General features: G+C 40.2%; 1 protein-coding gene across 1 annotated transcript; it reads right to left on the minus strand.

The window, feature by feature from the left end:
* Positions 1–5354: 5354 nt before the first annotated feature.
* trhrb (thyrotropin-releasing hormone receptor b) lies at positions 5355–11912 on the minus strand. Its single transcript, XM_004569248.3, has 2 exons — positions 10829–11912; positions 5355–8257 (listed from the first exon to the last, which is right to left on the minus strand). The coding sequence occupies exons 1-2, from the start codon at positions 11609–11611 to the stop codon at positions 7832–7834; spliced, it is 1209 nt and encodes a 402-aa protein (XP_004569305.1). The 5' UTR covers positions 11612–11912; the 3' UTR covers positions 5355–7831.
* Between the last annotated feature and the right edge of the window lie 1663 nt (positions 11913–13575).

A 13575-nucleotide genomic window follows, 5' to 3' on the forward strand; every position in this document is an offset into this window, starting at 1 on the left:
CTTGCATGATTTTCATAGTTACCCAAGATGCCAGTTTGTCTGCAAGCACTTTCTAATTTGCTGTGGAGTGGTAGTGAAACTGTTAAAAGTGCAAAGGCAAGAAACAGTAAACAGAGACGATTTTCTTTTAAAATTCCAGTCGTACGTTTTGGAAACATATTCGCTGCAGCAGTTTGAGTCAAATTTTAAAAGTTGGATGTTTTTGTGAGCATTGTCACTTGGAAACAGCCACGAACCTGCAGCAGCCACCGGCCAAGCCCGGAGGCGGGGATCACCAACTGATCACTAGGTCTGTGTGACTGAAAGCTAAACCAGCTAAACAGAAATGCCAGATTTAGCACTGCTAATGTTTGCTTTGAAGTTAGCAGGACTTTCTTATTAAACTCAACCTGCAATGCTTTAAGCAAGACACACAAATTTGGTTGACTGACAGGTAAAATGAAATGATCACCTTCTTGCAGTGAAGTTTTCTGCTGGGAAACATCCTATCACGCATGTCGCTGTTTCTTTGACACGTAACACCCTCCTAAGGTAACAGTCTCCATTGCAGTTGGACAGTTGGCCCTGTCACACCTCAATAACTGCTCAGCAACATCTCAAGAAATATGACAAAAAGCCAAAGGTGTCGACCTGTCATCCAAACTCCCCAGAGCCTGATTGGTGTACCTCCATTGTGATGGGGTGATGACAGCTTCTATTGTATATCTAGTAAAACATATGAGAGCTAAGGCTGTCTAAAGTATAAAAGTACATAGACCTATTAGTGGTAAATACTGAGGTTCATTTTTTGTGAGTTTGGTGAACTAATCCTTAAAATGAGTCATCCTGGGGAAAAGCACAGTATTTCTTTGATGTAAGCCACTTAAAGGACACTAAGTGAACAGAAGCACACACGGGGCCAGCTAGCAGAAACAGCCATTGTACCTTCATGGTTGTAGACGGGCCTTCATCAGAGAACTGGCCAAAGGTTAATGTCTTCTTTCTGAGGTGTTTTATAGCCATTCTCACCTCCGAGTCTGGAGCTGATGGCAGATCTGGATCATCTGATCACAGGAGGCTAGGCTCACAGCAAAACATTATTTACACTCCAATGAAACTGTATGGAGCCTTTTTGAAATTCACCTCATGCAGCTTATTCCTGGCAATGGCGTTAAATTAGCACGTACGTGAAATGTCTCCCAGACTGCGGAGATGCTTGACATGATGACAGACCCTAAATTTACTGGAGAGAAGTGCTGTGTTTATCTTCTCGTGTATGCTCTCGAGGTATGTCTCATGTCCAAATGCTGCCAAAGAGAATGTAATTTAGTGTCGTAATGATGTCTGTTGTATGATGAGTTGGGTAAGAGCTGTGGTTGACACATTAATATACTGAGCAGCTCATTTATTTCTACTATTGCTTGAGCTGTGTGTGAAGGTCAGAACACTATGTGAAATAAATCATGTACACTATTCACAAGCACCGTTAATGCAGCAGGAATATATGTAGTGTCTTTTTATGAATACACTTGGGCACATCACAAAAAGCTGTCATCTCAACACTGACTTTCAGAAGTTGTTGTAGATAACATGGAAGAAATCACATCCAGAAACTGTATATGTATCAGTATATTTACGAAACAGTGTTATTACAGCCCACTGGCCAAAAACTAGATATTCTACATTTGCAATCACTGGAAAATAACTGTCTGTACATTTTTTCTGTGCATTAAAACTCACCAAATGAGATGGATTGATCAGAACTTGATTCATCTAGTTCAATAACTTCTGGAAAGCCTTGACAATTTAAACTGTAGAGCCTGAAAAATGATGCAAATGCAAAGTACTGAAAACTGCAGTCAGTGCCCATGGACTACCATGTTAAATGAACTTACAGTAGAAATAAAAAATGTGCAGTCTGCTCTATATTTAAATAAGGAGAGACCATTTAGAAGAAATGAATGTGATTTATTGAGATACAGAATTTGATTGATGTTATTTGGCGATTCGGCTCCAATAAAAGAGTCCCAGCAGTGATTGGAATTAGGGCATGACCGTCTGAGTCAAGATGTTAGTGATGGAGCTCTGAATGACCAGAGCGAAACAGGCTACAGGAAGGAAAGTCTGAAAGGTAGTTCAATAAGGGGAGATCACTTGGAACAATTTAACATGATTTATTAGGATAAAGAAATTAATGTATTTGGCGATTAGGCTCCGATGACTCATCATGGCAGAGCGGAATCCCAGTTGGGATTGGATTTAGGACAGGATCCTCGGGAGTCTAGATGCTGGTGGTGAAGATAAAGACTGAGGCTTGGATGGAGCTCTAACCGAGGTGCCTGAGAGGTGAAGACAGGGAGGAGATGGGTTGCGTGAATGAGAGTCTGAAAGGCAAAATGATGGGGAACACGTATTTAAAATACACAAAGAGCAAGCTGATTGGCCCAAAGAAGTCGGGCAAGAAAATGATTGGACTAGAATAATGATGACAGTATTGAGACAGATAGCGTGGCAAAGCGATAGTGATGTAGAGAATAGGAAAGCGGACAGAAGAGCACTGAGATTTAAAGGACACAGAAGAGAGGCTGACAGGTTGCAGTCATAGTCTTTTGACTGAAACATCATTTAGTTTTAGCCACAATTTAGGTATCAAATTTCTCTGAAATATAAAGTGTTAAAGTTTATCGTATTTTTACCGGTGAGAGTTTACACAGCATCTTGTTTTCCTTGACATAAAATGAGAAATGTGCCCATATATCTACTCTTCTCTCCCAGGGTGCTGATATTTTGTCATGTTTTCATGGGAAACTGGGAACATGGGAGCAAGTTATAACATTTCGAGAGAAAAAAAAACAAAACCTCACTGTAGGAGTTTACTTCTGTACTGACCACCTCTAAACTTGTCCCGCCTTTTTGCACAGCCTAATTAGTTCTGATTGGATCTCATCTATCCAGAATATTTTATCTGATTTGTATGTGTTGATGAAAGCATCAGTACATGTCATCATAGTTTCATCATAGTTTTTGTCTTTGTACTTTAGTGTTTTTTAGTTTTTATTTAGCTATTGTCTTGTTTTCATCAGAAAAAAAAGGTCAGTGATGAAAACCGATTGGTAGACAGAAGCCAGGACAAAAAAATATTAGACTAGAGTAACGTCAGTAATTTCAATATTAAGTTTGACAACCTTTCACAACCAGTAGTTTGAGTTGCTGACTGAGATCTCTTGACTGTGTTTGTGATGTCGGTACTTTGAAAAATTATAATGTGGAGTAATGTACCATACGGACAGTCCAGGAACTATTTGCTTCATTTTGGTGAGTAAAACTTGAGTTTGAACTTGTCACTGGTTAGCAGGTTGTAATGTGGGTTGTGCTCAGTGGTTGAGAGGAGGGGTAGAAACACTCAGAAAAACGAATGACTACGCTGGTACTGGGAATCCCACAATGCTTGTCCTTTAATGCACACTCTCTTCATCAACCTTACAAGGCCCAGTAGAGCGGCTGGATTTTATCATACATGAAGCACAGTGTTCCTACAACCCGTAACATTGCAAATTGTTAGAAAGGTAAAAGATATAAGGTCTGTCTTTGTCTATATACTCACATGGAAGCTCGTTGCTCTCTTACTCCAAAGAGGGCAGTGGCGCATACTGACATCACTAACCCTTACCTTACATTGTCTTAAAGAGACACCACACCATTGTGACTGTTACAAGGTGTGTCTTTGTGCTGCAGACGCACAATGAATGAATTCATCTTGCTAACAAAAAATGCTAGCTTTAGCTGTTAACATAGCACTCCAGCTTCTTGTCAAATATGGACAAGAAGAAATAACTTTTGGCTCCAAAAACCCAACATAGAGGTGATTAACATGTTACGTTTAAAGCTTTAAAGTGGAAAAAAGTCTAAGGTTGCACTGTTGCTTTATTGAAGTTCATTCATGTGTGCAGGGAGGCAACAGGACATTGTCAGGTAGGAATCTTTTGCTTGCTTTCTACAGGTTTGACTTGGAAGAATACAAGCATGCTGAATGGGCACAAAACTGGAAAGCATGTGGAACGTCTGTGTACCTCTTGTAAGTGGTGTATGTGCAGCTTAGCAGCTTTCACTGAAATGACTGTGATTTTTGGTATCAGTTTTTTCTTAATATATTCATGGGTCACGGTATCACGGGTACACATCTAGCAGATAATAGCACTCATTAAAAGTTGTTTTTTGGGGGCACTTTCTAAATGTAAGCTCAATATTGACCCTAATTTCAGATCATTAGCTGCTACATAAACCACTCTGTTCATTAGCTAGAAATGAGGCTGATGCTATTAGAGACCAAAACAGTAAAATTGTGGGGTGAAAAATAGGAGCTAAATTAGTCTGAAAGGTAAGGGGATTATTTTCTGCTACCTTCACAGTGGACATTTACTAGCTTGCTGGTAACATCTGAATATTTATTAATAATTTACTTTTTTTTTAACAGAATCACTGGACACTGATGTATTTTTTGGTCATTAATGGCCAGTGCCTGTGAAATAAATGTACAAATGCTGATCAGTCACAAAGCAAACAAACTTACTCAGAGCTAAAGAGAAGTCTTTAACTAAAATTAACCAGTATATGCAATAACCAGTAAAATTTCCAGTAACCAGCTACACTAATGTAGATGTTTGAATTAATTTCTCATAATTTCATTTGAAATTAGAATTTTTTTTGTTCTGCTTTTATAGAATTATCTAAATGTACATTATATATATTATATATTGCTATATATGATACAGAAACATACAACCCATTGTGTGACCCCCCCAAAATTAAATCTTTCTCTGTTCACCTTCTGTTTGGGATTTTCTCAGAAACCTGCAAAGATTTGGGGAAAATAAAGCTAGAATGCCTCTTCGACACATGGAAAATACACTACTTTATTTCCAGAAATAACTTTATTTTGACACAAGGAAATAAAAATTACAAATGAACTATTTCTAGAGAGCCATCAAACATATTCACAGGACCACAATAATTTTAGAAGCAAGATCAAAGCAGCAGCTTCCAAATAGTACATCACAAAGTAATATTAATAAACTTTGAATGTGCAATAGTGAACGCAAGAGTATCATAAAGATATACAAACGAGTTGCCATAAATAACAAGCACTTTAAAAACACATGGGACATAAACACACACAAATGCATTAATCCACTGTAACATGATGCATATGCAGTATTAAAACTATCTTCCACATTCAGCAGTGATGAAACCCACTCTTCCTCTGCTGTGTCTACCCAATTATATTTCCCTGTGTGGCAGACAGTGCTCAGACTGAAAACAGTAGACAGTCACTGATCTGGCAGAAAATGCCACACAACATCAGCACATCTTCAGTATTCATCTTACGTCCATCCAGCAGTGTTCACCAGCTCACTGACCGCTCTCACAACTAGAAGCGGGATGAGCAAAGCGACGGTTTGTTAAATCCACAGTTCACAGGATACATAACACAGAACAAAACACTGAATTCACTTTGCTTCAGCCTCAAATCACCATGCTGCAGCTAAACTATATCACCACATCGTATATGTTACACCAAATCTCTGTGGCACTGTACATATACAGTATCTGACACTGAGGTTTACAACCACCACTGCTGCTGCTCGAAGAAAAATTCAAAGCAGTTTTTAATGCATGGAAAAAGTAAAATAAAATAATCATTTAGGAAAGGACCGTAAGGCATATAAAAAGGGTATGTCAAGAGTGTGTTACATTTTAAGGGAATCTATCTTTGAAGTTTCCATCTCTTCGACAGAACCTCCTGTTTGGCCATAGAAAATGAACATTTCTACATTTTAATTGTGGTGTTCCTCAAGGCTGTATCGTGGGTCCACTTTTATTTTCAGTATATTTATCACCATTATAACTGTCACCAATGTTATGCAGTTATATGTTTGCTGGCTTTTGTAATATCAAATATTCAGCCTGTCGGTGGTTCACAACTTTGTCCCAGGTAAGCTTGACTCACTGATCAAAATACTCTCCATTCGTAGACGTGCTTTGATTTTGCCTGGTTAGTTTTTTAGGCTTGCAGATATACATTATATGAACAAAAGTACTGGACCACTTACACATTACACCTACACCAACAGCTAGGCCATGGAAACCAATCTCATGATCCCATTTATAAACTATGAACCTTGGCACTCAGAAAGCCTGCTCTGTAACTGGTCTGACACTTCACGGCCAGGCTTCTGTGCTTTCTGTTACATATTGACATGCTGCAATGGTGGCACGCTGTAGAACAACCTTATTTCACACGTGTTTGTAAAGGCACACTGCATGGCTAGGAGCTTGATCTCGACACTTGTGGCAATGAGACTGAAAACACCTGAATTCAAAGATCAAGAGGTGTGTACCCCATTTCTTTTGTCCATATAATGTAATTACAATCAGAACTGTAAAGTTACCTGCAATGCTTTCTTTCCCACACCCATCTGAAATCTTGCACAGCAATGCCAGACTACCATCAAAAAGCAAAAGTATATCAAAGAACAATAAAAACAGAAAGCAAACACAAATGCTGACCATCAGTAGAATCAAACATGGGGTTTAATTAAAAAAAATCTTAAGACTTTAGAGCTATAGATAAGGTAGCCAAAAAGTTCTTAAAATACGCTCTATAAAAACGTCTCGCCTCTAAGTAAAGTCTTCAGTTAGAACTTATAAACTCTTTATGATGTATGCCTTTTTAGAAACAGGATAACACATAAATGGCATCATGGCACTTTTTGAATTCAAGTTACAAAGCGCTTTTTATAGTTCTGCAGCCCCTGTCTGTCGGTGAATGCTTGTCCTTGGAGAAAATAAAACTCACAGCAAATTCCCTTCCTGCAGAGCACTTACAGCCAAATCTGTCTTGGTTTTACATTGTGCTCAAGGCTGCACACTGTACGTGTCCTTCACAGCAAAAATAGGGCCTATTTTGCCAGTGAAGGTTCATGTGTGACTCACCCTTTAATGGACCACCTGCCTTGAAAACGTCAGGGAGGCAGGCATGCAGTTATTAAAGCTGTATAGGGTGAGGATTTTTGGGGTGTGTTTGCAAGTATGATAATTCACCTTATTTCTGAGAAGAACTCTGAAAGTGTGAGTGAAGCTGATAATAATAACTCATCCTAAATTTTATTTTCAGTAGCACAATGAGTTAAAAAAAAAAAAAAAGTGGGGGGAATCTAATGATAAAGACTAAATTCCACTCGAAGAGTTCTGATCTGCCTTCGGTATTCTTTGGTACAACGTACCGATCGCCGGCTTTGTGGGTGAAAATAAATGCGTCAAGGCCAGTTTATTGACAGCACCTCTTCAAAGGATGTCTGAGCATTCAAGTTCAGTTTATTTCCTCTTGACGTGCCTTGTTGCGTCATTCAGGCTTAAAGATCAGAATTGAGTCGGTGCTAATCGGAGTTATAACGCAACACCGTGTATTTGAAGTGGGAACAGTGTTGTCGTTCGCATTCATGGGTTGTTGGCTCATATACCTGATATTATATGGAAAAGATAAGATAACAGCTGAGTGATGAGAGTGCTTATCTGTCAGCGTTGGTGGCTTTACAATGTCCGGGATCACGCCTCATAAAGAGTGTGTTTGGCTTTGCGCTCCAAAGCCTGCTGTTACGCATCACTGGCTGCAATCTGTGTTTACATCTCTAGCTTCAGCAGCCTCGCTTTGAAAGGTAAGCAAGCACTGAGAAAACAATACTTCCACTTGACAGACTCCATTAAGCAACATTTTCAAAGTCTTTAATTTTCAATTATCCCCCCCCCCCAAAAAAAAAAAAAAAAGAAAATCTCTCTGGCCTCAAAGAAAACCTCAATTGTCACTGAAGTTCACCTTTCCGTAGACACTGGGGTCTGGGAACATCATTTTCTGATCAGACAGCAGTTCGTCAGTGACAGTGAGCTCCTCCAGCTCGGTCGTGAAGTGATCAGTGCTTTCCACCATTGATGTATCCTTGACAGCGCTGTAGGTGAGGGCCACGCTGTAGGTGGCGGGTTTATCCGAGCCTTTCCTCCCACAGCGGCAGATCTTGCGGAAAGCGGCACGAAACTTCTGAGACATGGCATTGTAGATGACTGGGTTGATGGCGCTGTTGAGGTAGATGCAGATTTTGCAGAAAAGCACGAACCAGCTGTCCAAATAGGCCTTGTCCAGGAAGGAGTTGACCACCACCAGAGTGCGGTACGGCATCCAGAGCAGGGCGAAGAGGATTACCACCACTGCCAGCATCTTGGTCACCTGCAGTGGGAAGGAAGGAGAAATATGAGAACTGCTCCTGCATATGGGGAAGCTGGTTTTATTTATTAATGCAGGCTTGTGACCACACAGTATTTCTTGTGTTTTATGATGGTCAGTGTCCCCTCGACCGAGGGATATGACGGACTACTCATTGGTAACCAACCCGTCTTGCTCGTTGTCTTTAACATCGAGGATGATGTAAAAGGAAAGAAAACTTCTAAGCACTCAAGAACTCCCACTCCAAACTTCTGCTTCAGATAGAAGAGGTTGCGATAATAAATGTAGCTTTGATTTTAATTAAAAATCTTTCCACGAGCCTTTTGGCTGTCACACTCTGGGAGCTACTTTCAGCCTACGCTTTGTTGATTTCAGGCATGAAGCCAGCAGCAGGAGTAGAATATTTCTAGCAGCAGCCTCCTGGTAACATAACCTTCAACCACCACAACACAACATTCATATACACGCACGGTTTAACTACATTTCTAACATGTGCTGAGAAATACTTGTAAGTGAGCAACGCCAAGGGAGCGTCTCCTTTCCTAAATCATCAGTGGACCAGAACTGCATTAGCACAATGATTATGAGTATGACTTGTTCACTGTAATTGTATTATTTTATTTTGCAACAACTAAAATAATATTTAGGCTTTTTTGATCTCAACTCCTCTCCATTCCTTTTTATTGAATAAGCGCCCTCTGCTGCACCTCTGGCTGAACTGTAGTCAGATTCTGTAGAAAGGAATTTGTGGGAAGTGGAATGGCTCCCTTCATGATTTCCAGAAAAGAAAATGAACACAAAATTCCGAAGCAGACTATATATTATTGGCTTTTTCATTTCCCTGCCCCATCATCAAAAACGAGCTAGCCTTTCTCAGCTAGGGCGATGCGATGGAGCATCAGTTTTCATCCGTTATGACACCCAACACAAGAAAAAATGATGATAATCACCCTGTTCATATATAACATGATCTAAAATGCATCACTTTCTAGCTGGCTCTTAGTCCTAAGTCATTCCAGGCTGAAGTTACACAGGTAAACCCTGCCATATGTCAGTCAACAGTATCCTTCAGTTCAGTAGGTTGTCACTTCAATCGCTTGCTTCTAAGTTGACCAATATGACCAGTATTTGTTGCTATTGGCTGTTCCCTCTGTTGTCAATACATTTGCTGATTTTAATTGACTTTGCAGGGTTTCTGGTTGTTGAATCATTGCCAATCTCTTCCTTCGTGGTAACCCCATTACAGACATGTTGTCCAGAATTAGGCTAAAATTGTGTAGACTGACCCCAGCGTTCAATACCTCTTTAATATACACATTATAATAAATATAAAAAACAAGTTTTAAATCACACTGGAATTACAGTATATGAATAACAGCTTCAATATAACAGATTCAGACAACCAACCAGTCCCTTTAGATTGTGGGGTGGAGCTGGCTTATGAAAGCTGGCAGTACAGGATAAGATTTATGTAACAAGCCAAAGGTTCATGTTGTGCATGTGCACTTGGTTCATTTCAGCTCACTGTGGGAGTCTCTACTGCTGTTTTGCTGCCCATTGTTTCATAATTTGTGTGCGTGCGTGTGTGTGCGTGTGTGTGTGTGTGTGTGTGTGTGTGTGTGTGTGTGTGTGTGTGTGTGTGTGTGTGTGTGTGTCAGTGAAACTGTCAAACAGGGAGAAGACGAGAGACGACACGGGTGAATTGAAGGTAACATCACTTGGTGAGAACTCAGTGAGTCACTGTAAGTGAAATAAAAGCTTTGTCGCAAGTGTTAATTAGTTTAAATGCTTTCCTCCATTCTTTGTGGATTTTATTTATTCCGTTGTTTTTTTTCTTGTGACTTGTGGAACAAGCACCCACTCTGTGTTCCTAACCTACTGATTTTTAAATGAAGGGCTGGGTTTTCCTCTCACACTTAACACACACTTCTATGAGGTGCTTTTCTATTCTCTCCAGAGCACGTCTGAGTGAGTCTTGCAGCAGCAGAGACAAGAGGCTAAGGTGGGAGGTGTGGTTCAATTTGCATATTCATTTCCTGTGCATACTAAATGATATTGCAGAGGTACTTCTAACACATGGAGGGGCTATCTTTATGGTGTGGAAAACATTCAAAATTTGTAATTGTGATGAGGTCATTGTTTTTATCTTTTGCTATTTTTCATAAGAATGTTAATTTGTTTCATTTCATTTCTTTGCAATCGTAGAATAAGAAGTCCATCTTTGGGTTTTTGATTGCACTCAGAAGAAACCTTCAGTTTTCACATGTTGTAGAGCTTATACCAAATTAACTAACAAAACAATCACTATAATTATACTTATTTTTAATGAAGAAATGTTAAAAACTCCTTTGTATACTGAAAATGACAACTATTTCCACTCCTAATTACTTTAAAATATTCACTTTGTCTTTTAATAACTGGTATTAAAATGTCTGTAGAATGTGACTAGGTTTATTCATTCATTTATATTTGAATAATTTTACGAACCCGTGCAAAAAAATTGCAACATCTCGCTGAATGAGCAGAGTAAAAACATCCTGGTTCTCATCCTCCCCACGCTCACACACCACCCACCTGTCTGCGGGAGGTCGCGGTGGAGCTGGAGTGTCGAGAGTTTTTACAACTGGTGCTCTTGTTGATGGCGTGGTTGTTGTGTCCGTTCTTCTTCTTGTCTTTAGGGTCGGAGGGCAGCGGGTTGAGGAAGAGGATCCTGGCGATGAGGCCGTACAGAACCGCGGAGAGCAGCAGCGGCAGCACGAAAAAGACGCCGAAATCAAAAAAGTAAATGGGTAAATAAAACTTCCTGGCAACTCTGTAGGCGCAGGTGACGATGGTGATGTTTTTGTACACCGTTTCCTGGATGTTTGACAGATAAAACCACATCAAGCAGTAAATGGAAGTGAAAGCCCAGACGAACAAAATGATCTTTTTTGCTCTGGACAGCGTGCACAGAAACTGGGCTTTAATCGGGTGGCAGATGGCGATGTATCTCTCGATAGTGAAAGCTGTTATGGAGCAAGAGGAGGCGTTGATCCCGAGGTACTGAAAGTAGGTGATGCAGAGGCACCCATAGCGGCCAAACACCCAAGATACGAAGATACTTTCCGGAATAGCTGGCAAACCAGCCGTTGTGAGCACCATCAGGTCAGCCACAGCCAAACTCACCAGGTAGCAGTTGGTGGGAGTCCTCATATGTTTAGTAGTGAGCACCACCAGGATCACCATAACATTGCCAACAATTCCTAGAGCACAAATCATGAAGAGCAGACAACTGCTAATCACTTTGTACTGAATGCTGTGGTCCACCCATGTCGGTAAAGTATTGTTCTCCAATGGAGCTGATGTGAAGTTTTCCATCTCGTTTAAAAGGTTCAAATAAATGAGGAATTTGTTTGTTTGTTTTTTTTTAAAAAAAAGAGGCTTTGCAGTGTTCTCGCGCACCAGCCCGGTTTTACGCGCGATAGAAGTTAGAAGTCCAAAAACTTTACAGGTCTGGAAAGTCAATATGAAACGCACACACACAAAGTAAAGGACAGACGAAAGCTTGCGGTGCACGTTGAAAAACGACGAAGTGACAAAGAGCTGCTCGGACTCTGCTTTAATTCCGTCGCAGTGCTGTGCGTAAAAGGCGACGCGCTACCTTATTCTCGTCGGAACAACTGTGCCTGGCGGACAGATGGAGGTTTGCTTTTTGAGCCTTCCTTTTGGCACGAGCAGTCATACGCATGCGAGGGGATTAGCCCATGATTACATTTTCCAAACCAGACCTCCCCCATCAACAAAACCAGCTGGCCAAGCGGCAAAATGTTAGAATGTTTTCCTGTTTATCTGATATTTGATTATTACCACTGCATGAATCAGTGTTAGTGCTACCGCTCATAATGATGAATAAAACATTTACAAATTTGTCACAGTTCGTTGATTTGCTGTCTTGCGCAACAGCCTGTCACTTAAACTTCATGAACGGCGCTCTTTTTTCTTTTCTTTTTCTTTTTCTTTTTTTTTTACGAGAGCGCTAATCAGCATGTACACTCTTCCAGGTGAACATGAAGGCGGAGGTTGGAAAAGTGCATGCTGTTTTGAAGTATGGCCGAACATATTCAGAAAACATTTCCTGTGATGCATGTGCAAAAAGAAGGCGTCAATATGAACAAATTTTTGAGCCTCAATCCTCGATTTCTTTATTACTTAAAGACTGCTGTATACCAAATGCTCTAAAATCACTCATAGAAATGAGCTCAGGGATTACTGAAAATGAGTCCTGCGTTTGAGTCCCCATGAAAGCCACTTTAACTTCCATCTAAAAATGTTTTGGTTTGACTACAAATCACTGGTCAGCTCTATTTTTATCTTGTCTTTTAATTAATTTTAATCCTTAAAAAAAACTTCAGTTGTTTTATCAGCAATATCACAGCTGCAGCCTGAAAACACTGTGCGTGAAGTCTTTGTGATATATAAATATGGGTGTGACCAGGTGTACAGCTACTGAAAAATAAATGTCAAGTCAGCTGAGAAGAAAAATATATAAATTATATTGTTTTGTTGTCTGTTTATAATGGACATATGTTTGTGCAGTGGTCAGCACAGTTGTCCTGGTATTGAATCCCTGGGCCTCTCCATGTGAAGTTTGCATATTCTCCCTGTTTGAGCATGGGTTCTCTTAGGGATCTCTTCCTCCCTCAGTCCAAAGGCATCCATGCTGGGTTAATTGGTGACTCTAAATCGGCTGTAGGCGTGAATGGTTTTCTGTCTCTCAGCCCTACAACAGATTGGTGACCTGTTCAGGGTGTAGCTTGCTTTTCGTCCTATCGGATAGGCTCCAGAGGAGCTCTGAAGTGAAGTAGTTGAAGATGAATGGATGTATCAATGAATGAATTTTAATGGAAAGATTTAAGAGATTAAAGATTTAAGAGACGGACACTTCTGTTAAAGTACACCCTGCTTTTTTTGTACCCTTCTGCAGACATGTTTCTTTTAACCTCCCCCACACACACTGGTGCTCCGCCAGGGATCCAGTGGATTTTGCTCTGGGAGGGTCACACTACAACTTTTATTTTCCCCTTTTTATTTTCATTCGACAGCCTCTTTGCTTTGGATTATCCTACTCTGTGTCTTCTGCATGTATTCCAGCATGAATACATCACTTTACCGTTCCTACCTCTGTGCTTTATTGTAGCTTCAGTGCAGCTCAAACCTTTTGCTATCAGATTCACAAAGGTTTAATTCGTTTAATTAAACCTTTAATTTTCTCATTCAGAAAAAATTCTTGTGAAGCTTCACTCCTTCTGCGCTTGTTCTTTCTCAGATATAGTCCTTGCTGT

The sequence above is a fragment of the Maylandia zebra genome, linkage group LG22 (assembly GCF_041146795.1).
Source record: "Maylandia zebra isolate NMK-2024a linkage group LG22, Mzebra_GT3a, whole genome shotgun sequence".
Classification (NCBI taxonomy): domain Eukaryota; kingdom Metazoa; phylum Chordata; class Actinopteri; order Cichliformes; family Cichlidae; genus Maylandia; species Maylandia zebra.

Coding starts and splice junctions, on each gene's coding strand:
- trhrb (XM_004569248.3), bottom strand. CDS start 11,611: ATGGAAAACTTCACATCAGCTCCATTGGAGAACAATACTTTACCGACA. Junction 8,258..10,828: donor CCGCGACCTCCCGCAGACAG/GTGGGTGGTGTG, acceptor TTCCCACTGCAG/GTGACCAAGATGCTGGCAGT.